Here is a 26,840-nt window from a genome sequence, read left to right as displayed (position 1 = left end):
CTCATTCTTAACTAAGTAATTGAGTTTTTTTAGTACTCAAGCATCAACATATATCTGCAGTGAATTATAATTTTATGACAAAGATTGTTTCTTTTCTTGAGAAAACATTATTTAACATCGAGAATAAAATTGTGTCACTAATTTTATACTTATGTTTAGAGTTCTCAGGGTCAAGAAAAGTTGTTGATGGTAGCGTCTATCTCAAATACAACCACAACACGTACAAATGAGGTACTAGGAAATCATTCTAAAGGAGGCCGTGAGAGCAAGGTGGAAACAAGGAGCCTTACTCGCCATAAAACTATGGCAAGTGCTTTCGAGGAATATCAACTTGCCGGTCGAGACAAAGAAAAGCTGAGGTGGTCAAACTTATTTGCAACCAATCTAGTCAAGACCTTATAGTGATCTCAGTGTAGGGAATGGTTGGTCTTGGAAAAACTACTATAGTCAAAGATGTTTATGAAAGCTAGAAGTTCATTGGCATGTTTGAGAAGCGTGCTTGTGTCACGGTGATGCGCCCTTTTATTCTTTTTATTCTCAAGGAGTTTCTTAAGAGCTTAATTGTACAACTAAGTTTACAGTCTTCCTCTGAAAAGAAGAGAGCAATGGATTTTGGGCACAGCACAAGAAACACAGTAGCAATGATGGGAGTCAAAGCATTAATTAAAGAGTTAGCTAGGCTCCTTGAGAGGAAGAAGTGCTTGATTGTTCTTGATGATGTGTCATCTACAGAAGAATGGGACCATATAATACGAAGCTTCCCTAAATTGGATAGTTCATGCCGCATTTTAGTGACCACAAGGGAAGAGAGTATAGCCAAACATTGTTCAAAGAAACAAGAAAACATATACAAGCTCAAAGTTCTTGAATACAAGGATGCACAAGACCTCTTCACAAGAAAGGTACTATTACACTATAATCCTACCATTTGTGTGGACCTTTCATTACAATATATAAGGGCATCATAATATAACATGTAGTTCTATGCTTGGATAGCATTGTACCATAGACATTTTCTAATAAATAAGTAAACTACAGACCATTGATACGTACTTTCAATTCTAAAGAACTTAAACTCTACTGATTTCAGGTATTTAAGGAGGCCAAAGATTTGGATAAGCATCCTGAATTAATCGAAGAAGCAAAAATGATCTTGAAGAAGTGCAATGGACTTCCCCTTGCCATAGTCACCATCGATGGCTTCTTGGCGAACCAACCAAAAGTAGCAGTAGAGTGGAGGAAATTAAACGAGCATATTAGTGCTGAATTGGAAATGAACCCGGAGCTTGAGGCCATAAAAACAATTCTTGGAAAAAGTTATGATGGTCTACCCTATCATCTTAAGTCTTGTTTCCTGTATGTGTCCATCTTTCCTGAAGATCACAAGGTTAGTCGAAGACGTTTGATACAACGGTGGAGTGCAGAAGGTTACTCTAGGGAGATTCGAGGTAAGTCCCAAGAAGAAGTAGCTGACAAGTACTTGATGGAACTAGTAGAGAGGAGCATGATCCTACCATCTCAACTATCGGTTAATAGTCGAAAAGGAACCGACTCTTGCCAAGTCCATGATCTCATGCGTGAGATTGGCATCTCAAAGTCAACAGAAGAAAATCTTGTTTTTAGAATGGAGGAAGGTTGCATCTCAAACACCTTGGGCATAGTTCGTCACCTTGTCATAAGCACCAATTGGGAGGGAGATAAGAGTGAGTTTGAGAGCGTAGTGGATCTTTCCCGCATACGCTCGTTAACTGTGTTTGGGAAATGGAGGCCATTTTTCATTTCTGATAAGATGAGGTTCTTGCGTGTGCTGGACTTGGAAGGCACGTCAGGTCTAGTTGATCATCACCTTGAGCATATTTGGAGGCTTCGTCACCTTAGATACCTTTCTCTAAGAGGATGCAATGGTATTTTTCACCTGCCAGATTCGATAGGTAATCTGACTCAACTCCAGGCATTAGATATTCTTGCATGTTCATGGATATGGAAACTTCCGAAGACCATCACCAAACTTAGGAAGCTATAATATCTTCGTGTTGGAGGCACGGAAAGTGATGATGATGACCTACACGAAGATTTAGTTGAAGATCTACCAGAATCGTTAAAGAACAGGACATGCATTCTTACTCTGTCTTTGCTGGGATTTTGTGTGGCATGTTGCGCACCTGATATTCTTAAAAAGGTTGACTGGTCGGATGCAGACATGAATAGGCGTGATGTCTGCATGTGTTTTTGCTGCTTGGCGTTCCCTGCATTTGTGAGCGGACAGCTTCCAACTCACATGCCAATAGGGATGGGGAAACTAAAATCCCTGCGCACGTTGGGTCTTGTGAACATTGCTGTCAACAAGTCAATCCTACGGGACTTAAAAATGCTTGCCCAGTTGCGCAAGGCCTTGTTTAGATTGCAAGTTTTTATAACTGTTGGAACTTTTTGCTACTGTAGCACTTTCGTTTGTATTTGATAAATTTTATCTAATTATGGACTAACTAGGCTTAAAAGATTCGTCTCATGATGTACAATTAAACTGTGCAATTAGTTATTTTTTTTACATACGTTTACTGTTCCATGCATGTGTTCCAAAATTGATGTGATGGAGAGAGAGTGTAAAAATTTGGAATTTGGAAGCGATCTAAACGGGGCCCAAGTTAGGTGTGACTGGCATCAACAAGGTAAATTCCCAGGAGTTCTGTTCCGTCGTTGCCAATCTGAGCTGCCTGGAATCGTTGCTAGTGCAGTCAGTTGGGATGCCAGGTTTGCATGGCTGTTTGGAAGGCTTGACCTCCGCTCCGAACAACCTCCAGAGCCTCAAGCTGTACGGCAATCTGGTCGAATTGCCAGGATGGGTCGGGGGGCTGCAGAATCTTGTGAAGTTGACACTTAGGAGCTCTAGAATACTGGAGCACGAAACTGCACTCCAAGTTCTAGGGAAGCTACCGAACCTGGTCAGCTTACGTCTGCGGCTGAAGCCGTTCCAGGGTGAAGACCTCTGTCACACTTTCCATCCGGAATCATTCCTGAGTCTGACAGTGCTGGAGCTGAATGGCATAGATGGCCTCAAGTCGGTGGAGTTTGAAGACAGGGCGATGCTTCAGCTTGAGCGGCTGGATTTCTTGGGTAATCGTCACGAAGTCAATAGTGTGGGCTGTTTTCTGGGCTAGCATCTCTCGCAAGCCTCAGGGAATTCATGCTGGACAACGACGACTACAAGGACGACTTTGTGGAAGACGTGCGGGCCCAGCTTGCACATAATCCAAGTGCACCCGTTTTGAGGAGGCACTGAGGCTGCTGCACAGCCGACTTATTCGAGGGTACATGTCGCTGCTTCCCTGTTCTGCATCTGTGATTGATTTCTGTATCGATTCCCGGTCGTGCTGCATGCTCTTCTGTGTATCTTGAGCTAGTGCAAGTATCCTAAGTTGCCACATCTGCACCATCTGAAACCTTTTCCTTTTCTTGTGATGACGTGTGAAGAATAATTGGCATGGTCCATCCTGCATTGCCAGATGTAATTTAAATGTTCTGTCGTTGGGTGAATGTACTACAAAGACCGGTGCTGTATTACGAATTATATACTGTCTGGTTGCGTGTTAACCTACTGCAAAGTCAGTCGCTCTGCTGACTCCTTACCGTCCGTGTTATGAGCGTATACATGATTATATATATAGGATTTGGATGTTTTTTCCTCCTTTCCTTTGCATATTTATTTCTATTTCTGTTTTCTGTGTTTCACGCCTACTCGCAGTGTGGTGGCAAGTGAGTGCTGACAGTGCTTATTTCTGACAAAAATTTGTGCAAAACACCATTCAGAAAAGGGGATTTCGCTGGTTCGCCGCAGCGCGTGTCCTCGGTTGAGGCTGTGCTGTGTGCTCTATCTGGCCTGCAGCGAGCGATCGCAGATTTAGCACATGCCTGCGGGATGTGGCTCTGAGACAGCGAGCGAGGCGGCTTGACCTTGACCCGCGGCCATGTGACGCCGGCGCCGCAAGGTTTTCACGGCGTGCCGTTACGTGTCGAGGAAGGCAGGAACCCAGGCGGGCTGGTTGAAGAGAAGCACTCGGCCTCCATCAACGAGGCGGGTGCGACGTTGGTCAGTCATGCATGCTACACTACTACAGGCTGGGAGGTACAGGAATACTCCAGTATGAATGAATAATGCCCCATCAGTCGATCCGACGGGATCTTCAATGAGATGAGAACGCAGGTTACCTAACGGAATCAGCACTAACTTTACTGTAAGGGGTAAAATTAATCTGTAGATCTTGACCTTCTCCTGTTTGTTTTGGTTACAGGTCATGCTCGGCAGGCTGAAGACATGCACAACAATGGGGGGAGAAAGAGATCTCAGAGACCATGGCGATTCAGAACGGTGGCATCCTATATATCATATCTTAAGAGGAGGTATGTTGACCTCCATCTCTACATCTACACCAGGGGTTCATCATCCATCTTTTGCGAAGGATCATGGGCTAATGATCCATCAGGTGCTAAAGGTAACATTGCTGAGCTACAGGATAAATAAAGGTGCAGCAGCCCAACAAAATGCGATTCATTCGCTGGCCTGCAAATGTATGTATGCTGGGCTGGCACGCTCGAAGCAAGGCGCGCCAGGTTTTTCAGGGAATCATCTAACCCCACGCTCACAAGTTTCCATTAAGAAAAATGAAACGCATAACTTGGCTGCAGTTTCTCTCTATCTTTTTGTGACGGTGCTGCTCGTTCTCCAAAAAGAAAAAGAAAAATATAGAGGATTATTATTGTTTTTCCTAGGCATCAACTCGGATTTCTCCCACGAAACCAAAGATCCAGAACCAACTTGCATTGCTAAACGATAAGGAAATCAAAATGGAGGCAATGTATGTTGCAGTGCATCTCTAATCAAAATTAGCACGTACGGCTGCAACTGCAAGTGGTCAGCACGAGTTCTGAAGCTGCGAGCATGCAAGTCGTGCTGCTAGCTATCCCAAAGGGCTCTCTCGCGGAAGGTGCACATCTTCTTCTTTTTTTTCCTTGCAAGTTCGGGGGTGATTGGTTGCCTGGATACAGTCCAGCCAGGCTCCTGGGATTCAACCCTGTGATGATTGGTTACGTGCACCATTCCTTGGGACTGGCCCGTAAGATGCAAGATGCTCCTCCCGGCCTGGCTCTGGGGCGATGCGGAGAAAATGGTCGTTCCCCGCAGCCTCGCTCGCGCGAGCACAACACAGATGCGATGAGCGCGCTGGTGTGTGGAAAAAAAATGGCTCAGCGCCTGTACATGCATGCAACCAATCAGTAGCTCCGAGTGGCCTGGTTGGAGTGAACCACTCAACCAAACAGCCTGCTCTTGCATGCGCTAGGCCTGACCTCGGCCGGCCTGGCTCCCACCAGCGAGCCAGGCCCGGTTAGAAAACGAACCAATCGTACTTTTCACTATACTGACGAGACTTTGCCGAGAACCAAAACAGGGAAGGGGTGCTATAAAAAATGAACTACGAAAAAGTTACTTTTGGCTGTGACTTTAGATGAGGACCAACCCTTTTGGTTGGATTTTGATTTTTTAAAAGGTAAAAGTAAAAGCATGTTGAGAAGTTCAACCAAACAGACCCTAAATCTATCGTCATGCGTAGCTCTGTTCTATTGCATGTTTTGCATAGATTAATTTAGTAAGGCTTTTCCGAGGCATCTACTCGCATTATATATATTTCTCCCAAGCAACCAAAGATCGAGAAGCAACTTGCATGAAAACAAGTTATATATCCATGCTAATCGACAAGGAAATCAAAGTGACTCCTTGATTGTGGAGCCATCACGTTGGAGGGGTACTTGGATCTGTGAGCTCACGTGCTTAGCTCAAGTTGGCCAATAACCATCAACCCCCCAACGCTACTAGCATGTTTCCGTTACAAAAAATGAAAAGCACAGCTTGTATGCAGTTTGTCTCTACCTTATTGTGTTGGGGGCTGGGTCTGCTCGTTCGCCCCCCAAAAAAAATGTTGGGGCTTTTGAGTGTGCAGGAGGGAACTCCCAGTAGCGCAATGTCTGTGTCCCCCGCTGTAACACTCGTAGCCGTCTGGAATCCGGAGAGGAACTGAAGAGACGAAAAGGAAGCGCCCATCGTAGATCTCAGCTGAGACTCTGAAATTCAAGTAGAGCGCGCGAAAGTGATGCAACCGCTCAGTAACTGACCGGTGTCCTGGATTCTTCGTCCGTGAAAAAGGCTTGCAGTGTGCAAGAAGAGGACAGGGACACCACCAAGCGTCCAAGCCTAGGAAAGCCGAAAGTTGTTGACGGGTCAGCCGAGGTCGTCGGGTGGGCAAGTCCCAAGTCCCAACAAAGTGCACGGGCAGCGTGCGTGCCAATTGTCTCCGTCTGCAGCCAAGTTTGGTTGATTTGTTGAGGCATCTGCATCTTCATCGCACAACCGACAATTTGGAATAGAACAGAGGGAGTAACATATATAGTACTACTACGGTACTACGTAGGCAATGAAGTTGCTTGCATGCTTCGCTTAGGCCTCACGTGACTACATACTACCTCGATCGCTCTGTTCTCATCTCCGACAAGCTTTTATAAGAAACTGACAATTTGCTCGGCCTTGCAGCCGAGCTCCTGTTTTTAACCTTTGGTTGGGCTCTGAACCGGCACCAAGCAATAGCGCAATAGCAGCTCCTTCCACACAGCACACCCGAGAGGAGAGGGGAATGGAGGCGACGGCGTTGAGCGTTGGCAAGTCCGTGCTGGATGGAGCGCTTGGCTACGCCAAATCCGCTGCCGCGGAGGAGGTGGCCTTGCAGCTCGGCATCCAGCGCGATCATGCTTTCATCAGGGAGGAGCTCGAGATGATGCAGGCTTTCCTGAGGGCCGCGCATCGCGAGCGAGACGACCACGAGGTGCTCATGACCTGGGTGAAGCAAGTCCGTGACGTGGCCTACGACGCCGAGGACTGCCTCCAAGATTTTGCCATCCATCTCAAGAAGCCGTCTTGGTGGCGCCTCCCTTGCACGCTGCGAGAGCGGCGGCGCATTGCCAAGCAGATGAAGGAGCTGAGAGCCAGAGTTGAAGACGTGAGCCAGAGGAACCTGCGCTACCAGCTCATCAAGAACGCCGGCTCCAAGCCTGAAACTGCCGCTGAGCTGTCCGGCAATACAGCTGCAGCGATATTCGGCATCAATGAGGCTCGGCGTGCTGCGAAGCATGACAATTCAAAAGTAGATCTTGTTGATCTGATCAACCAGGAGGGCGAGGATCTTAGGGTGATAGCAGTGTGGGGAGCAGGTGGTGACCTTGGGCAGGCATCCATCATCAGCGAAGCCTACCAGAACCCAGATATCAAGAACAAATTTCCATGCCAGGCATGGGTGAGGGTCTTGCATCCGTTCAATCCGAATGACTTCATCCAGAGCTTAGTGAAGCAGTTTAGATCAGGTGTGGGGGTGTCAATTCTGTTGGAGACAGAGAAGACAGGGCAGGAGTTGGCTGAGGAGTTCACTAGATATGTTGAAGAGAAGAGTTACCTGATTGTGCTTAATGGCCTGTCCATCTTTGAAGAGTGGAAAGGGATTAAAGGATGTTTCCCAAACAACAAGAGAAGGAGCCGAATCATCGTGTGCACACCTCAAGCTGAAGTTGCGAGCTTGTGTGCAGGGCAGGAAAGCCAGGTATTGATGCTCAAGCAATTGTCCGGTGACCAGAATGTTTATGCTTTCTGTGAGAAGGTACTATTTATTCCTTCAGAAATCATCTAATTAGTGTTAATTCTTGTAATTTTTTATTAATATCTGAGCTAGTTGGATCTATTATATATATATATATATATTCTTTTATGCCACATCATGGAAGGCACATGAAAGAATGTATAATTTCTTATTGCTAAGGACAAGCTCATTAGCCTGTGCTTGTGCACGGCTAGTAATTAATTGTAGAGGACATTTTATAGTAGTTAAGTTATAGAAAAAGTTGGCTGTATACTTTAGTTATCTGTTATTATTTCAACATACGTAGGTTGTACATGTGTAAAAATCCATCCTTTCCTTTTAGCACATCTCATGTAAGGATTAATGTGGAGGCTTTAAACATAGTCTTCAATTAGTAATATAAACATGAAGACAAAAATGTTGAAGAAATTATGAAAGGAATCGGTGCTCGTAGCCTAAGAGGGGGAGGGGGTGAATTAGGCAAATATAAAATCTTAACATATGGCTCGAACTAATTTGCACAAAATATAAACTAGAACATGCTATCTAAATGTGTAACTACGGTTCAATGTGAAACCCTCATCCCAAACAAGTTTTGCAACCTATAGCCAATCCTACCTTGGAACTATTCAAAGAAAATAAAGGCACGCAAGTTGCAAGTATGAAATACGGAAACGTAAAGAAGAGGATGAGGGGAAGCAAACTCTTGACGCGTGGATTTATCCGGTCGTATCGGTAGGCACAAAATCACCCATAATCCATGTTGTTGAAGCACTCACTAAGAGTATTTCTTCCCAGTCACCAAGTCTCTTCCGGAACTCTTCTTGACTTGCCACAAAGGGTTAGCCACCAAGGCTCACGCTAAGTCCCCGGTCACCTCAATGCCGTCTCCACTAAGCAGCTTCTCCACGAAGGAAGGGGGTCTCCACGTCCCCCGCACAAAGCTGTCGTCGCCGCTCCACACCAAGCCGGAGGGTCAATGACTCGTCATCGAGCCACCAGGAACTCCAAAGGGCCGGCACACCAAGATACAAGCTTTGGTTCACTCAAGAACTAGCACACAAGACAACGACACCTTACACTCTCACTTAACTAGAGCTGGCCTAGCACTCTCACTTACAAAGCTTGTGCTAAATCTAAGGATGTGATCAATGAGCTCTTTGGTTGGCTTGGAGAACTTAGCAGGGAATCTGTAGCTTCACACGAACTCCAACGGCTCAATGACCTGGGTTGAGGTCTTGTATAGGCTAGAGGGCAGCTCATAGCCGTTGCTTGCTTTTACCCAGAAAAGCATAATGCGTCGGTTGAACCGGCCGCCACCGTCGGTTTAACCGGTCATACTAACCCTGCATGCTAGCCGTTGAACTCCAACGTTCTTCTTGTGCTGACGTCATTGCACCGACGCCTTGCACCGACGGACGTCGGTTCAACTAGTCATGAAGGATTTGTTCCACGAACTCTTCTGCACCTCCAAAATCAGTACCGAGTAATCACAGCACTAATGCACCGATACCTCTGGTACGTCCGTCAGTTTAACCGGTGCTTGAGGCAATTTTGATCAGAACCTTCTAGGGCTTCTGTACAGACCGTCAATGCATTTCTCCATTGCACCGCCGGTTAAACCGGTGGTTAACGTCGGTTTAACCAGTCCTATAGAAGTTTCTTCACTTGATCTCCATCTGCACCATCCAATGCACCGTTCAGCTCATTTTTGATGTCGTTGGTTCAACCGATACATGTATTCATGCTCTGCCTTTTCACTACACCTTTAACAAGGATCATCTTTCACTACACCTTTGACATCTTGACAGCGAAATGGACCATCTTGTATATGGATTGGACTCCATCCATGGGATCTAGAAATCTTACAAACTTGAGCTCACAAACTTATTACTTCTATTGACTATGTTGTCACACAATCACCAAAATTATAATTATAGTCTAATAGGACCATGTTCCTTACAAACTATATATGTTGCCATGTACGTAATAGTCTCTGCACATTATAATTTCTATTTAAACACCTCTCATAATTGGGCTGGGCTAGATACTAACCTCCTATATTATATTCCCTTTCTTACCTAAGTAATAGAGTCGTTTAAAAAAAATACTCAAGCATGAACATATGTCTGCAATAAATTATAATTTCACGTCAGAGAATGTCCTTTTTAATTTCCAGTGGAAATATTAATTAACACTGTAATTAAAATTGTTTTACTGATTGTATACTTGTTCAGGATTCTCAAGATCAAGCAAAATTATTGATGCCAGCATCTAGCTCGAATGCAGACACAACAAGTACAAATGAGATAGTGGAACATCAACCTACAGGTGGCGATGGGAGCAAGGTGGTCACAAGGAGCCTTACTCGACTCAAAACTATGGCAAGTGCTATGGAGGAATCTCAGCTTATTGGTCGAGAGAAAGAAAAGTATGAGATGGTGAAACTTATTTGCAATCAATCTGGTCATGAACTTCCAGTGATCTCAGTGTGGGGAATGGGTGGTCTAGGGAAAACTACTCTAGTCAAAGATGTTTATGAAAGCCAGAAGCTCATTGGCATGTTTGAGAAGCGCGCTTGTGTCACAGTGATGCGCCCTTTCATTGTCAAGGAGTTCCTTAAAAGCTTAATTATACAACTAAGTATGCAATCTTCTTCTGAAAAGAAGGGAGCAATAGATTTTGGGCACAGTACAAGAAATACAGCAGTAATGGTGGGAGTTGAAGAATTAACCAAAGAGCTAGCTAGGCTCCTTGAAGGGAAGAAGTGCTTGATTGTTGTTGATGACGTGTCATCTAGGGCAGAATGGGACCATATAATACAACACTTCCCTAAATTGGATGGTACTTGCCGGATTGTAGTCACCACAAGAGAAGAGAGTATTGCAAAACATTGTTCAGAGAAACAAGAAAACATATACAAGCTCAAAGTTCTTGAATACAGAGATGCACTTCAACTCTTCACAAGAAAGGTGGTGTTACAATGCTCCATTTGTTTCTGAATCTCATTCCAATATAAAGACATCACTACTTACATGTATATGCTTTGAATAGGATGTATAATTCATTCATTGGTCTGCCACCCCGTGGCTATGAGTGCATAAGTTAATTCACAACTACATCAGTCCAACAACAAAGTCTAGAACCACATACACTGAATTTATTTGTCCCACAATTATTTCAATATGTACACACAGTGATTAACTTGATGGTACATTATGGTCAGTGAAATATCTTATTAACAGAGGTAGCCATATAGATACATATTTTGACTATGATTGAACTATAACTTGGATCTAATTAACCACAGGCTGGATCTTTTTTCTTTATTATTCAAGAGTCCATAGTATTATCCTATTTTTATTCTTAGGTGATATGTATCATGCACCACCTGTTAGCAGTATAATGTAAGCAAATATTGTATCCAAGACGATTGCTTCATGAATTTTAAGCGATATTATACTTGATTTGAAATTCTCAATGTTTGAAACAATTCACAAAAATATATTTTGGAAGTATATGGACCTATTTGAGAGCGTGGGATAAGTTTACGGACCATTATATGCATTTTGAGAGTATAAGGACAGGGATGAGAACTCAGAACAAGTTTAAGGACGGGGATAAGAGCGCGGGACAAGTTTAAGGACCACTATGTGCATTTTAAAAGTACCAGGACCGGGATGAGAACTCGGGACAAGTTTAAGGAGCACCGGTGAAATCTACTCACAATTGGACTCACACAAGATATAAAGCAACATTTATGTCTGTATTGCACTAACTTACCCCCATCAGTATTGCCAATATTGAACCGTATAAAATTTGGTAGTAACTGATACAAGACTATTAATTTTACCGGTCATTCCAGTGAATGAATTTATAATTTAAACTGTAAAGAACTTAAACCCTGTCAATTTCAGGTATTTAAGGAGGCCATAGATTTGGATAAACATCCTGATCTCATTGAAGAAGCAAAACTGATCTTGAAGAAGTGCAATGGACTTCCCCTTGCAATAGTCACCATTGGCGGCTTCTTGGCAAATCAACCAAAAATAGCCGTGGAGTGGAGGAAACTAAATGAGCATATTAGTGCTGAGCTGGAAATGAACCCAGACCTTGAGGTCATAAGAACAGTCCTTGGCAAAAGTTATGATGGTTTACCCTATCATCTCAAGTCTTGTTTTTTGTATCTGTCCATCTTTCCTGAAGACCACAAGATTAACCGAAGACTTCTGATACGGCGGTGGAGTGCAGAAGGTTACTCAAGAGAGATTCGTGACAAAACTGCAGAGGAAATAGCTGACAGCTACTTCATGCAACTAATAGGTAGGAGCATGATCCTGGCATCCAAAAGATCATCTAACAACAGAAAAGAAATTGACTCATGTCAAGTCCATGATCTCATGCGCGAAATCTGCATCTTAAAGTCAGCAGAAGAGAATCTTGTTTTTAGACTGGAGGAAGGTTGCAGTTCAAACACCCAAGACAAAGTTCGTCACCTTGCTGTAAGCAGCAATTGGAATAGAGATAAAGGTGAGTTCGAGAGTGCAGTGGACCTGTCTCATATACGGTCATTAACAGTATTTGGATATTGGAAGCATTTTTTTATTTCCGAGAAGATGAAGTTGCTACGTGTGCTTGACTTGGAAGGCACGTCAGGTCTATTTGACCATCACCTTGAGCACATTGGGAGGCTTCTTCACCTAAAATACCTTTCTATAAGACAATGTGACGGTATATATCATCTGCCAGATTCATGGGGTAACCTGAAGCAACTGCAGACACTAGATATGAAAGGTACACGCGTATGCAAGCTGCCAAAAACTATCATCAAGCTCAGGAAGCTGCAATACCTTTTTGCTGGGGATTGTGTTCCTATTTGTGTGTATCCAGATGAATGCCTACCACATGATCTGGCAAAGCTTTGTCTGGCCTGTTGTGCGCCCAAGTTTTTGAACGACGTCGAGGATCTAGATGGTGATCTGGATAGGCAAGATGTGTGCACTTTCTGGTGCCACGTTGTATTCCCTACTTTGGCATCTAGGAGACTAGAGCCATATGGTGTTGTAGTGCCAAGAGGGATGAGGAATCTGAAAGGCCTGCGCACACTGGGTCTTGTGAACATCACAAATGGAAAAGCTATCCTACAGGACATAAGAAGGCTGAGTCAGTTACGCAAGTTAGCAGTGAGCGGTGTTAGTAAGAAGAACAGTCAAGAGTTTTGTTCCACCCTTGCCGATCTTAGCCGTCTAGAATCACTGTCAGTGCGATCAAGTGTGGAGTCAGGTTTACATGGCTGCTTGGATGGTGTGTCCTCACCACCGAAGAACCTCCAGAGCCTCAAGCTGTCCGGCACCCTGTTCAAACTGCCAGGATGGATCGAGGGACTCCATAGTCTTGTGAAGTTAGTGCTAGAGTGCACTCGGCTAACGGAGCTTGATGCCACCATGCAAGTCCTTGGCAAGCTACCAAATTTAGCCATCTTACGCCTACGGTTTCATCCGTTCAACTTCAAGCGTGGAGAGCTCATCCGGCTCACATTCCACCGGGAGGCATTCCCGAGCCTGATGGTACTGGAGCTGTTTTGCGTAATTGGGCTTGACTTGGTGGAGTTTAAGGATGGAGCAACGCCTAAACTTGAACAGCTACATTTAGAACCTTTTGGTCGTGATGCTGGAACCTATAGCTCTGGCTTCTTTTCCGGGCTAGCATCTCTCCAGAGCCTCAAGGAATTCATGCTGAGCGACCATGGGTACGCGAAGGCGGAGTTCCTGGAAAACGTGCAGGACCAGCTTGCCAGGAACCTCAACGGACCCGTTTTCAAGCGGGTCTGAGCTGCTCCGGAGGCCATCAGAGATCACCGCTTTGCTGGTTTCATGTTTCCTAGTATTTTCTTTCTTTTTTGCGCATGTACCAGAACATAACAAAATACCGCGCACTTTCCATTTTGTAGTGCTCCGATCCTGTATGCATGTGTGTCGTTGGAGTCCATACAAGTCCTGTATCATTTATCCCTTGACCTCATGTTTGCTCAGTCCGATTTGCAATATATTTGTTACCTCCTGCAAACGTACCTCACATTTCAATGGCCGTCAATAGCGCCGTGTTAGTGCAGCGCAGCGCGAGAAGAGAACGACGACATGGACATCACCAACACCAAGCCTAGGATGCAGCCAAAAGTTGTTGACGGGTCAGCCACAAGTGCACAGCGTGTGTGCCAATTTTGGTTGATTTCTTGAGGCACCTGCGTCTTCATCGCAGTCACGTATACTCACTGTGAAATGAGCATACACTATTATAGTAACAGCATACATATAGTACTATTACAACCTAGGCGATCGATATGATGAACTTGCTTGCATTCTTCGCTCCGGCCTCACCTGACTACTCCCTCGATCGCTCCGTTGGCATCTTCGGCAATCTTTTATAAGAAACTGACAATCTGCACAGCCTTGCAGCCGAGCTCCTGCTTTTAACCTATGGTTGGGTTCTGGCCTGGCACAAAGCAATGTAGCACAATAGCAGCTCCGTCCGGCCACACAGCAAGACCGAGAGGAGAGCCATGGAGGCGACGGCTTTGAGCGTAGGCAAGTCCGTGCTGGATGTGGATGGAGCGCTTGGCTACGCCAAATCCGCTGCCGCGGAGGAGGGCGAGGGTCTTAGGGTGATAGCGGTGTGGGGGACAGGTGGTGACCTTGCGCAGGCATCCATCATCAGCGAAGCCTACGAGAACCCAGATATCAAGAACAAATTTCCATGGCAGGCATCGGTAAGGGTCTTGCATCCGTTCAATCCGAACGACTTCATCCAGAGCTTGGTGATGCAGTTTAGATCAGCCGTGGGAGTTGATGTTCTGTTGGAGACCGAGAAGCCAGGAAAAGAGTTGGCTGAGGATCGGAGTTCACTGGATACATAAACGAGAATAGTTACCTGATTGTGCTTAATGACCTGTCCACCGTACCTTTGAAGACTGGAATGGGATAAAAGCATGTCTCCCGAACCACAAGAAAGGGAGCCGAATTATAGTTTGCAGTCCACGAGTTGAAGTTGCAAGCTCGTGCGCAGGGAAAGAAAGCCAAGCATTGGAGCTCAAGCAATTGTCCGCTGGTCAGACCATTTATGCTTTCTATGAGAAGGTACTATTCTTCCTTCAGAAATCGTCTAATTAGTGTTGACTCTTTTTATTCTTTCATTATTGCGATCTCAGCTTGTTGGATCTGTTATTTTTTGTGCCACATTTTTCTAGGCACATGAAAGAATTAATGTATTGATCTCACTACTAAGGAGTAAGTAGCCCATCGGTCATGCATTTGCACGACTACTCATTGTAGAGGACGTTTTACAATATTTCAAATTGAATGTGAACCATCCATTTACATAGATCTAGATGGCTATTATTAAATATTACCTTCTAGGAAGTAATAGGAGAAACATATATTTATAAAACTTTTTATTTTTGGAAAATAGAAAAAATAGGAAAAATATCTCGCAATTAGCCATTGTGTGATGGATCCCTAGTCAAGAACATGATGGATCGGGAGGCTCCAGAGCCTTGTGAAGTTGGTGCTGAGGGGCACCCATCTAACGGAGGTTGAAGCCACCATACGGGTCCTTGGCGAGCTACCAAACTTAGGCTACGTTTGGTTCCGCTTCGTACCACCGATTCGCTTCGAAAAATCTGTAATCGCAACCAAACGGCTCAGCTACACGAACCGATTTCTCGGAATCTACCGATTCCCGTAGTGGAAACGACGCAGCGGGCAGCAACGCAGATTCTACCGATTCCGCAGGTAAAATTACCCGCATTGCCATCGGTTACGACGTACCGGTTCCCTTCTTTTCTTTCCCGAGCGATCCTTTCCCCATCCATCTCGCGTGCGCCTCCTCTCCCCTGCCCTCTCCGAGCAAGCCGCCGCCCGCTGCCCCTCGGGCCGCCCCCCGACGCGGACCCCGCCTCCGCCCGCCGCCCCCCGGACCGGCCACGCCGCGCCCCCAGACGCGCCCCCGCCGCCGCTCGTCGCCCCCCGGGCCGCCCCCCGACGCGGCCCCCGCCGCCGCCCGCCGCCCGGGGGCTCGACGACCTGGACCGCTCGCTGGCGTTGTCGCCGTTCCTGTCGCTGCCCTCGCTCCGGGCCGCCGCCGCCCGCCGCTTCCCCCAATCGACCCCCAGCGCGCCAGCGCGCGTGGATGCCTCCGCCCCCGCCTGCTCGCCTTCCATCCGCGGCGCCGTCGGCCTCCCCAGCGGCCACGGGCGCTGGCCCCTCGCGCAAAACCTCCCCCACTCCGTTTTCCCCGGCGCGTGCGGGTTCCTTCGGCCTTCCCGGCGCACACGGGCGCCGTCCCCACCTGCTCGCCTTCGATTCGCAGCCGCCGTTGGCATCCCCCGCGGGTCGAGGATGCCTCCGGCCTCCCCGGCGGGCACGGGCGCTGGCCCCTCGCGTGAAACCTCCCCCACTCCGTCGATCCGAAGCAGAGAGCTCGCTCGTAGGGTTGAGTTCTGCGATGCTCGGCTGGAGGTGACCACGGCGACGTCGGACGTCCGGTCAGTGCCTTTACCAAGTTTTTCTCCGCCAAGGTACTTGAATGCAAATCGAGCCTGACTGCTTGCTTCGTTGTTTATTGATCTGATACGTTATGTTCTTATACAATTTCAAGCACGTTCGTATTGATTTCTTAGAGAACAACTGCGTCTTGTTGAGTTGCAGTGGAAGACATCAGGGAAAGAAAGCCCCTAATTTTTAGAGTAGTATTGACAGCAGGTCAAATTTGAGTGCTTCATTTCTATGCATTGCATCATTCTTTGCAGCATATGTTGTATCTTTTTTTTGAGCTAGATGAGTGAGAATGTTATGCGCAACCAATATCAAAACCGATCCCTGTCAATGGACTATATATGATCCCTCTCTCATTAGTCACATTGATTTTTTTTCTTTACATTTCTCACTCATTTTCAAAGTTAGTTTCACATCAGTGCATCCTTATGAGGAGGAAAGGTCAATAGCATTGATAATAAAATTTCTCATCATTATTGGAATAAAGTTTTGTTTTCTTTGTGCTCAAAAAGCAAACAGCACCTTAAGATCGATATGTTTACTTTTTCATGTCAGGAAAGGTCAATGGCATTGAGAAAATCTGTCGCTTCTAAATCATGAGTGAATAGAGCTATATATCTTCCAGGTTCAGTCTTCATGTTACCTTATGTTTGGGTTTCATAGTTAATTGATCGGGTACACGATTTGAACAGCACCATGATCTCCCTATGTGAAATTTCATCGCTAGGGTTTAGAATTTCCTAGCCACCATGATCACTCTGATCTGATTCAATTTGATCTTATTCATGTAGCCAAATAAGATCCATGGCAAAGCCATATATCCACTTATCCAGTCTCCATCTTCCATAAGGGTTATTTGAACAAGGGGAAGTCCAAGGAGATGACAGTCTTGTTGGCAAATTGTCTTGTTGGCAAATTCACACTTTCCCTAAATATTCTTACAGAAATTTGATTTTTTTCAGATACGCGCATAACGATGCTATCATTCATTCCTTGGCATCAGACGTGGGCTGTTCTAATCCATATCTTTGCTTACTATGAGAAGGTATGAATACATGAATTCTTTTCTTTATTCACACATTGCAATAGCCATTCATAATTGATATGTTGAAAGCAAACCAAGTTCATCGGCAAGTTGCTTGGATACACTGATTCTCCTAGGAACCAATGCAGGTAGTAAATTTTGGCCTTATCAATATTTACACAGGATTGTGCTGATCTATCACTATCTACAGATTTATCTAATTTGTATATTTTTCAGCTCCGCTATTTCAGGTTTCAGTACATTTTACAATCTAACTGATCAGTTCTTCAGAGGCTTCCAGGTTCAGCTGTGGCCACCATGACTATAAGCTGCTAAGAGCGACAGCCATGTGGAGCACTGCAGGTTCCATGAGTTGTGCTAATAAATGGGTTAACAAACATGTTGTGGTCAGCATTGAGTTTATCACCTGTCTGTTCTTCCTGCTATTCCAATAAGATTTGAGAGGAAGGCTGAGGTAGAATCAAGTTAGCATAAATTATTGGGAGCTCATGGATATTTTTTCTTCTCCATTTTGACCAAACTTTACAACTGATAAATACTAAGACCTTAGCTAAGCTATCTCTATATAATGTGGTTTATTTTTTGGTATTTTCTCATTCATGAAGTTCAACTTCTTTATTGCTGTATATACCAAGATGAATGTCATACATGAGCTCCAAGACGTCTGTTCTAAGAGATTTACATGCGAATACCATACGCGGACAATTGACAAAAGGAACTCCAAAATCAATTCTGTCCGGATATTCTAAATTTTATTATGCCTATTTAGAATAAAATTGATGTACCACACAAGTATCTTTATGAGATATTGCTATGTTGATACATCAATCTATTGCTAAGCTGTAACTCTCTTCCTCAGCTAAAGAAGCCCGAGATACCAAGTTCAGATATGTCTACCTCTGCGATAATAATGTTTCTTGATTGCGTAGAGGAGTTTGAGTGCCTAGACATGTCGGGTTATGAGACATCCGCAATTAATTAGCAAACATGAACTATTATATATGTCAAATATTAACAAACATGAATATTTTCTTTCCAAAACGGTCATCTACATGTCCATACGATTAATTAGCATATAAACAGCCTTATGGGATCTCAGGGGCATAACAGACATTTCTTACAGAAATCCACAGCTGTTTCAGCCAAACAGCTTTCAGCTTTCCCACAGCTGTCAGCTCACAGCAGCTTTCCCACAGCTGATTCTAGAAATCAGATTTTCAGGAATCCACAGCTGAACCAAACACACCCTTAGCCATCCTAAGACTATGATAATTGGGTCACTGCTTCTCTCCAGGGCCTCAAGGAACTCACGCTGGGCACCGAACGGTAGGTACAAGGAGGAGTTCCTGAAAAACGTGCAGGCCTAAAGGGACCCGTTTTGAAGCGGGGCTGAGCTGCTTCGGAGCCCATCAGAGATCACCGCATGGTATTTCCATTTCCGTTGTCCGTAAGAAAAAAGAACTGGATTGCTCTGCTTCTTGCCGTCCTGCCATCGCACCATCAGGCTGCTAGCTTTGGACACACCCAGCATTTCAGAGCGCCTGTTTTCAGTTCAGTCTACACTGTGCCGCAGTGCTGTGCAGCGTTCAGGCGTGCTCTTGAAGCAAAATGCAAGAAGCAGAAGCAGTAGCGCTGAGTGTTGTTCAGACTGCATTTTTGCTTTGGACGCCGGACGCCCTAGCATTACGCACAGAGGCCTGTCACGTTCCCTATGACACGCTGGCCCCACTCTGAATCCGTCCTACATGTAAACATGCCATCTGCTGTTGCTTCAGGCTGCGGGTGGGCCCTCCCAGCCGACGCGTCCACACCTCACTGCCCCGTTGACCACAGTCTCGATATTCTTTGACCTATATAGCTCCCAGTCCACCCCTCCTCCCCACCGCCGCCGCTCGCATCGAGACGACCCGCGCCCGTGCGCCGCACCGCACCACCGCACCCCCGAAAGGTTAGGGTTAGAGCTCTCCTCCCCTCGATTAGATCCAGCTGTACTGTTGCGAGAGAGATGCGAGCAGCGACGGGTTGTTTCCCCTCGATTTTTGTTTGAATTTTTCCGGGCGCGGTCACGTGCTGCGGCTAGATCTGCTTGTCGCTGGTGCTGCTGGGCGTTCTCGCTCGGCTTCGGTCCGCGGGATCTGAGACCCCGAGCGCGTGGGGTGCGTAGATCCGCTCGATTTGGCTGGCATTGTCGTGCGAGAACTGAGGATTTTTTTTTCCTGTTTAGCCTTTTTTTTCGTTGTGTTTTGCGGCGTTCGGTGGTGTTTGGGGAGATTGGGGGATCATGTATGGACCAATATAGGGCAGGCGAGCTCGTCCATCCGGTCCATTTGGCCGTGCATGTTCCCGGGATCTGGTGCGCATTTACCCCTGTCCTCTGATTGCTGGATCTAAGCCGAGCTCGTCCTGTTGCTGCACGATGATTGGGGAACTTGTTAATCTGCAACGGGAGGACAGAGTAATACGCTTCTGTGGGTAGTAGACCTGTTTGGGTTAGCATCTTGCCGAGGTATAATTGCCTGTTTCAGTGATTTTTTATGCTGCAATGCAAGTAGTATCAGATTATAATATTTAATGTTGCTTTGGTGATGGAGGTCAATACTTTGGAGGAATGATAGATAGTAGCCCACATTTTCTGGTTTTATCTAGATTTTTTGGAATTTAGGCCTCGCCAACTTGATGTATTATAATTTACATTAATTTTTTTTTTTGAAGTCTACAATGTTCTGGCTGTTTTCTCACAAATTCTGTAGGCACCATGCACATGTTTCCTGTTGCTAGCTACTCCGTATTGTGAATGAACTGGAAGGCTGTGCTGATCTCAGTTAGCTACTCATTGCTGTTCTGCTTGTCGTCATTTTGTCAGATGATAATCTCAACTGGCTTTTGAAATTGCCTCATCAGTGTTTTTTTGGTTATTGCAGTAACCCAATTTCTTGATCAACATGTCACGGGAGGAGAATGTTTACATGGCCAAACTGGCTGAGCAGGCAGAACGGTATGAGGAGATGGTTGAGTACATGGAGAAGGTGGCCAAGACCGTGGATGTAGAAGAGCTCACCGTCGAGGAGCGTAACCTCCTGTCTGTTGCCTACAAGAATGTCATTGGGGCTCGCCGTGCCTCGTGGCGCATTGTCTCCTCCATTGAGCAGAAGGAGGAGTCCCGTAAGAATGAGGAACATGTTGCTCAGATCAAGGAATACCGTGGCAAGATTGAGGCCGAATTGAGCAATATCTGTGATGGTATCCTGAAGCTGCTTGACTCGCACCTTGTGCCTTCCTCCACTGCTGCAGAGTCAAAGGTGTTTTACCTCAAGATGAAGGGTGATTATCACAGGTTAGGAAGTGGAATGCTACGATGTTTTGCATAGTTGAATCCATATAGTTTGTAACAGTCTCTAACTGTGCACTTTCTAATTTTTGTAAAAGGTACCTTGCTGAGTTTAAGACTGGCGCTGAGAGGAAGGAATCTGCGGAGAGCACAATGGTGGCTTATAAGGCAGCTCAGGTTGGTCCATGTTGTCACTTCCATAACCTCCTCCTTGTATTTGATTGTTATTTTTTATGGTAGTAGATATATTCTTCCCTCATTTCTGCGTGACAATTGCTTTTCTCTTGCTGACTACTGGACTGACATCTTCTCACCGTGTCTTGTTTTGCAACTGTATAGGATATTGCACTGGCTGAATTGGCACCTACCCATCCCATTAGGCTTGGACTTGCACTTAACTTCTCAGTGTTCTATTATGAGATTCTGAACTCTCCAGACAAAGCTTGCAACCTTGCAAAGCAGGTAGGTATCACATGTATCTTTCTATTTGCTGTAGAAGGTTTCTGAGTTGTAATTATCTTGTGTCATTTGTTTAAATCTGGGATGGAAGAAAACGTGCATAATTGCACATGTTATGTCTTCTGAAGCTCAGATATGGTTGATTTTACCTTTTCATTCAAGACATATTTAAGACCCTTCAGTAGCTTGCCCATCAGAACAGCTGGATGAGTATTCTGCTGGTCCTGTGTGATGATGACTCATGTAGGGGCTTTACGCTTTAGTTTCAATTCGATTGTGAATTCTTTCTGCTTCAGTTTAGAGTATGTGGTCTCTTGTGACATAATTACATATGTCGGGTACAATGGTTCTTCATACTTTTGTATGATGTGCATTTGTCACTTGTTTGCTACCCATACTAATCTAGGAAGCAGTAGAAATCTTACTAGCAGGAGAGGGATTCTCCATCATACATATCTTATTTTTATTGCTACTTTTATATGATGAGCTATTGAGCTAGAAGAATTGCATGATATTTGCCTCTGATTGAGAAGAATCTTCATATTCTTTATGGAATTAGGAGAGCAGTTATTTTCCAGGTATTAGAAATGAATTTTGTTCCTTACCTACTGTTCTTTGCAGGCGTTTGATGAGGCTATCTCAGAGTTGGACACCCTTGGAGAGGAGTCGTACAAAGATAGCACCTTGATCATGCAGCTCCTGAGAGACAACTTGACCCTCTGGACCTCCGACCTCACGGTATCTCCTTGCTGTCAGCCCTTTCTGAACGAATGATTGATACCCTATATCTCTGGAGGTATATAATATGAAATTCTCGGATGCAGGAGGATGGTGCCGAGGAGGGCAAAGAAGCCCCAAAGGGTGAAGCTGGCGAGGGTCAGTAGCCCGGTAAACCTTGATGGATTCCTTGATTCCGAGCTTCAATCCTCCTTCCCCTCACCTGTGCTCCATTTCATGTAGTAGGATGGTAGTGGCCGGATTAGTCCCATTGCTATAGTTGGCACTGGGTCCATTTGGACTGATGCTATTGAAGTCGTCTTTTCACGTTTTTCTGTTGCAATTAGTTGCCACTGTGCTCTGTTTTGCGTTCCTTCTTTCAATCGTCTGGTCGCTGCTGTGTTGGTTTGCACGACCCGGTTTGAGCCCAGCGGTTCGGTCGGTCCCGTCCAGAGCCGGACCCGCGGTGCCCTCTCGCGACCTCCCGGACCTCCTGCCACTTACAGGTTGCAGCCTCCTTTTATTTTGTTGATTGTGTAGTATCTGTCTGTCTGTACTACTGAGCCAAACCAAGCACAAGCAAAGGTCAAAACAAACAGATGATTCAGAGCCGGTGTACACAACAATTCTATATCCATTATTTTGCCCCAACCGGCCGCCCCATCTCTGTATATATCCATTATTATCATAATAGGCAGATAAATTAATTGTGATAAAAAAAGAAATTAGCCAGATAATAAATTAATAATTAAGAACATGCATGCATACCCGGCGGCCACGATGGCGAGGAGGATGGCGGCAGTGGTTGCTGAGAGATTCTTCCTTCCGGAAGGCCCCATGTTCTTTTGGGTCGTCCTGCCCCAACCGACCCCATCTCTGAGTGCATGAGCATTATTTACAAGAAGCAGCTAAATAGGTCATTGATTAGCTAGACAGACAGATAAATTGAGGAACATGATGATCAGTAGGAGGATGACGGCAGTGGTCGCAGAGAGATTAGTGTTCCTTCGTGAAGGCTCCATGGTTAATGACTATTGCTGCTTGTTTTTCTTGGTTCGTATATGTTGAGGAGGAATGTGTTTAGCAGCGAGCAGATGGCAGACGAGTGCATGGTCGAGGAGAAGTTTGGCAGGCAATTTCTATAGATCACATGTCCATGAGGACAAATTTGCGCTAATTTTGCTCCAAAACTATATCACTACCAGACGGATGGGCAGATCGGTCGGACTTGCCTAGAATCCTCGGACGGAGAAAGCAAGTCTAGAAACATACTGGATTTCCTCCATAGGGATTTATATACAGCAGTGAGTATGTGATTCTTCCACCTAGGTTCAACTGGGTATAATGGCACCTATATATGTTAATTAAGGCTATGATTGCATACTTACTTACGAGAGTATGTGTAGTTTTATGTACCAAACAAGCATAAGTGCGTACATGTTAACAGGAGTATGAATGCATGCTGCAAATCCTACCCTTATATGCACTGCACCTCCGAGAAACTGAACCGGTAGATCTTAATATGAACACCTATGTCAAGTCGAAGATTTGAATCCGGATGAGCACGTTACACCACAAAGAATCTAATTATAAGAACGGTGCCAAGATGGCTTTCCCCGTCAGGATTCGTTATATACCTTAATCCTTAGAAACTCACAAACGTAGTATCCACAAAAACAGTGCGAAGATGACTTACCCATTTGGAATGTTTAAGTACCCGTTGTAAAGATAATTTCAGTACCTTTGCAATGGGTGAGTTTATTGGACCTATTACATGATAATGGTGCTCATGATTCCAAGGAGAGGTGATACAATAGGAGTAGATGACGAGTAGATATAGATACTTTGGGTAACTTTTATTGAGCCTACATAATTATTTATCTTTGTCTTCTCTTTGTAATCGACTAGAGATAGATCCTCAATCGACTTGTAACTTTACCCCTCATACTATATAAGGCGGGTAGGGACCATGCTAGATAGATGGATACACGTTGGTGGTGCAACCCAAGTATTCACGCAAGAATCAATACATCGTATGCCAGAATACACGACATATTTCCTCCTTCCACAAAAAAAAAGTCATTCTATTTTTTTCCTAAGTCAAAGATTTTTATGTTTGAACAACTTTATGTAAATAAGTACTATTAGATTTATCATGAAGTATATTCTCAAAATATACCTATATGTTGTCATAAATGTTGATACTTTTCTTTATAAAATATAGAGTTGAACAAAATTAGAATGTTTTGTTTTTTTGGGTCGGACGGAGTATATTACATTAGATCCAGTGGTCCAAACCTGTCCAATCCCACGTCCCATATTACCATCAGATTACAGGTTCGGCCTTAGAGATTCTTTTGATGGACTGCCGGTACAAACACCGGCATAATAGGTTCGAATTCTTATGCATGCTTGCCGCTTGTTGATACCGGTGGCAACGTGTTGGGTTTTGGGATGACCACTCGATTCAGCTGCTCAAGAAGGAACCGATGCAAATTTATTTATTTCAATTGATCCATGAGTCCAACAATTCTATTTGTCGCAGCACTAACATGCTACCCATAGGTACGACACCGGGCGGACTTTATTTTATTTTATTACATGTACGGATCATTGTTGGATCGGATTGGAGCCCTAAAAAGGGCAGCAACTGCCGCTGTTGCTGCAATAATCTTGATCAGATCGATCAGGGCGGGCATTGCGTCTGACAGTAGCAGCGAGAGGGGAAGCCGTCGCACGCGCCGCCAATGTTATCCGCACTTTCAATCTGGCAATTAATTTCGCATTGTTCGTCAAGGATGCACACTCCAGAAAATCTGCCACTCAGGTGGCTGCAAGCGGCACGTTTTGCTCCAACGGACCCCATCTCTGCATGCATGAACACGCACGATAGGACGATTAATTAGCTGGTGGCAAGATAAATTGAAGAACCACATGACTTGAACATACCTGCGGCCACAACGACGAGCAGGAGGATGACGGCAGTGGTTGCAGAGAGATTAGTATTCCTTCGTGAAGGCTCCATGGTTAATGACTACTGCTGCTTGTTTTTCTTGGTTCGTAGGAATGGATGAATGTGCTCGCAGCGAGCGGGTGGCGGATGAGTGAGTGATCGAGGAGAAGTTTGGCAAGCAATTTATATAGTAAATCACATGTCGAAGGGGACAAAACTTGCTTGATCGGATGGACAAAGCAAAGTTAACAAAGGCACAAGATTCCTGAATAATCCTCCATCGGTGTATGATTGCATACGGAGCAAATATAGTTGCATGACAAGCATCCGAGGCTGTCCGAATGCATTCTCGTTCACGTCAAAAATTAGGAAAGCCTGCAGGTGTCTCCAGCATCGTGCTCCTAAACATCAAATATTCCAACGAATTCGCATGTTCCCTGCCACCGCAAATCAACAAGATTTCCGCATCTTCTGCAGGCCATGGATCATTCAGAAATAGTACAAGATTTATTTGTGATGAACTGCACGGATGAATACCCACTGTCTTGTATTCATAGCTGCACTCGGTGTTTTTCACTCATGACGACCAAAGATGCAGTTTAGCTCATTTTTCAAATAATTCTGCTCAATGAAACAACGCATCAGTTAGGACAAACTACAACACTCAACAAAGCCTGCGTGAAGCTGGACCGAAAATGCTAAAATACCAGCGGGATAAACATCATACAGGTCCTTTAACCAACCAGTTTTGAGACTGCAGCGCTGCTGATCTTCTCCCCTCTGTTTTCTCAAGTCTAGAATCTAATAAATTTTATACACAACAATTGCAGAATAGCCTTCACTAATCACAAGAATGGTGGCATCCTCTGGGGAGGAGGCACAGGCTGATAGCCGTTCTCTAGGTGATTCTGCGGCACCCACTCACCAGCAGGCCTTCTGGTAAAACTTCCATGTGCCGGGTTCTGCATAGGATTGAAGGTGCCCCACCAGTGAGACTCGCCTTCAGCAGGGATCCAAGGGAACGGCGCGAAGCCCTCTCGCCCCCACGGATATGGTCGGTCCATGGGTCTAGTGATACCCACAGCATCAGGAATGCTCCTGTTACCCACAGCATCAGGAATGCTCCTGTTCACAGCTCCAGGGGCTGAAAATCCATGGGGGGCTCCAACCTCAGCTGAGGATGCTGCTGCAATGAAAGATGTAATTGTCAAGGCCCTCGGCACAGGCGATGGCACAGGGGCGATGCAGGAGGGGGGGTCCCGCATGGCAGGGAGGCGGGGGATCGCAGGGAGGCAGAATGCAGCGGGCGTCGCCGGTTTCTGCTCCTCCGGCGACGGTGCCCTGCGCGGCACGCAAATGCAGAGGCGAAGCAAGGGGCGTCGTCACTCTGGTGGTGGCGCACGGGCTCAGGAGAGAGCCACGGCCAGAAGGCGGAGCGGAGCAGGGAGGCGATGCAGGGGCGCACAGGATATAGGGCATAGGGAGAAAGGCGGCGCAGGGGTGCGAGGGGGAAGCGACGGCCGCAGCGTAGGGCGACGCCCAGCAGGGAGCGTGCGGCGGCAGGTAGGGCGTCTGGGTAGCAGGGCTTTGCATTTTATAGGGATGGAACGCCCTGGCTCGGCGTGGCACGCACGCCACGGTTCCAGGCAGCCACACAGACGCGATGCAGGTCGTGCCGAGGCTGACCCGAGCTGGGAGCTGCGGGCAGGGTTGGGTTAGAACGAGATAGGTTAGGGTGTGGGTCGAGAGCTGAATCTGGACTAGCCGAGCAGGTTCCGTTGGTGCTGGGCTGGACCATCGAGCTGGGCTGCGAAAAGAAGAAAAGATGGAAAAGTCGAAGCTGAGTAGACTCATGGGCCGGTCAAAAAGAAACCTGGCCACGGAGAGAGAAAGAGTGGGAAAAAGGCTAGGCGGCTGAGCGAGATCGAGTTGGGTTCAGGGGTTTTAGAGTGATGGTGCTAGTCGCTAGAACTGATGTTGACGACAACGAAGTATCACCAGGAAATGCCGAAGTCCAGGTACGACTTCGTTTCGAGCAAGATTTGATCGGGGAGAAAGATTAGAGATTGGGGAACTCGAATGGATATTATAAGGGGTGAGATATGACAAAGTAAAA

The 26,840-nt window shown here is 45.7% G+C and overlaps 3 protein-coding genes and 1 pseudogene across 5 annotated transcripts; all 4 read left to right on the top strand.

Annotated features, from left to right (window-relative positions):
- The first annotated feature begins 303 nt into the window (after positions 1 to 303).
- LOC112898379 lies at positions 304 to 3,280 on the top strand (annotated as a pseudogene).
- Positions 3,281 to 6,680: 3,400 nt separating this feature from the next.
- LOC112896389 (putative disease resistance RPP13-like protein 3) lies at positions 6,681 to 13,684 on the top strand. Of its 2 annotated transcripts, none has more exons than XM_025964343.1 (3): positions 6,681 to 7,637; positions 9,911 to 10,645; positions 11,591 to 13,684. In XM_025964343.1, the coding sequence occupies exons 1-3, from the start codon at positions 6,681 to 6,683 to the stop codon at positions 13,502 to 13,504; spliced, it is 3,606 nt and encodes a 1,201-aa protein (XP_025820128.1). In that variant the 3' UTR covers positions 13,505 to 13,684. The 2 variants fall into 2 exon arrangements, with proteins under 2 accessions (XP_025820128.1, XP_025820127.1); XM_025964342.1 differs by having other exon boundaries at positions 6,681 to 7,694.
- Positions 13,685 to 14,232: 548 nt separating this feature from the next.
- On the top strand, positions 14,233 to 17,177 carry LOC112898378 (vegetative cell wall protein gp1-like). The gene is made up of 3 exons (XM_025966705.1): positions 14,233 to 14,439; positions 15,461 to 16,212; positions 16,778 to 17,177. The coding sequence occupies exons 1-3, from the start codon at positions 14,233 to 14,235 to the stop codon at positions 16,794 to 16,796; spliced, it is 978 nt and encodes a 325-aa protein (XP_025822490.1). The 3' UTR covers positions 16,797 to 17,177.
- A 1,893-nt stretch (positions 17,178 to 19,070) lies between these two features.
- Positions 19,071 to 22,183, top strand: LOC112897672 (14-3-3-like protein GF14-C). Of its 2 annotated transcripts, none has more exons than XM_025966022.1 (6): positions 19,071 to 19,215; positions 20,189 to 20,601; positions 20,694 to 20,772; positions 20,935 to 21,057; positions 21,676 to 21,792; positions 21,879 to 22,183. In XM_025966022.1, exons 2-6 carry the CDS (start codon positions 20,210 to 20,212, stop codon positions 21,936 to 21,938), a joined length of 771 nt encoding a protein of 256 aa, XP_025821807.1. In that variant the 5' UTR covers positions 19,071 to 19,215; positions 20,189 to 20,209; the 3' UTR covers positions 21,939 to 22,183. The 2 variants fall into 2 exon arrangements, with proteins under 2 accessions (XP_025821807.1, XP_025821808.1); XM_025966023.1 differs by lacking the exon at positions 19,071 to 19,215 and adding an exon at positions 19,518 to 19,773.
- Positions 22,184 to 26,840: the final 4,657 nt, after the last annotated feature.

Source organism: Panicum hallii, chromosome 6, assembly GCF_002211085.1.
Source record: "Panicum hallii strain FIL2 chromosome 6, PHallii_v3.1, whole genome shotgun sequence".
NCBI classification, from domain to species: domain Eukaryota; kingdom Viridiplantae; phylum Streptophyta; class Magnoliopsida; order Poales; family Poaceae; genus Panicum; species Panicum hallii.
Note: the sequence above shows the minus strand (reverse complement) of the source record. Positions and strands in the feature narration are given on the sequence as shown.

Bases quoted from the DNA above. Each gene is read 5' to 3' on its own strand.
- LOC112896389 (XM_025964342.1), top strand. From the start codon at position 6,681: ATGGAGGCGACGGCGTTGAGCGTTGGCAAGTCCGTGCTGGATGGAGCG. The intron at 7,695-9,910 runs GTACTATTTATT...ATACTTGTTCAG, and splicing joins TTTATGCTTTCTGTGAGAAG to GATTCTCAAGATCAAGCAAA. The intron at 10,646-11,590 runs GTGGTGTTACAA...TGTCAATTTCAG, and splicing joins TTCAACTCTTCACAAGAAAG to GTATTTAAGGAGGCCATAGA.
- LOC112898378 (XM_025966705.1), top strand. From the start codon at position 14,233: ATGGAGGCGACGGCTTTGAGCGTAGGCAAGTCCGTGCTGGATGTGGAT. The intron at 14,440-15,460 runs GTAAGGGTCTTG...CCGATTCCGCAG, and splicing joins AATTTCCATGGCAGGCATCG to GTAAAATTACCCGCATTGCC.
- LOC112897672 (XM_025966022.1), top strand. From the start codon at position 20,210: ATGTCACGGGAGGAGAATGTTTACATGGCCAAACTGGCTGAGCAGGCA. The intron at 20,773-20,934 runs GTTGGTCCATGT...GCAACTGTATAG, and splicing joins TGGCTTATAAGGCAGCTCAG to GATATTGCACTGGCTGAATT. The intron at 21,793-21,878 runs GTATCTCCTTGC...TCTCGGATGCAG, and splicing joins TCTGGACCTCCGACCTCACG to GAGGATGGTGCCGAGGAGGG.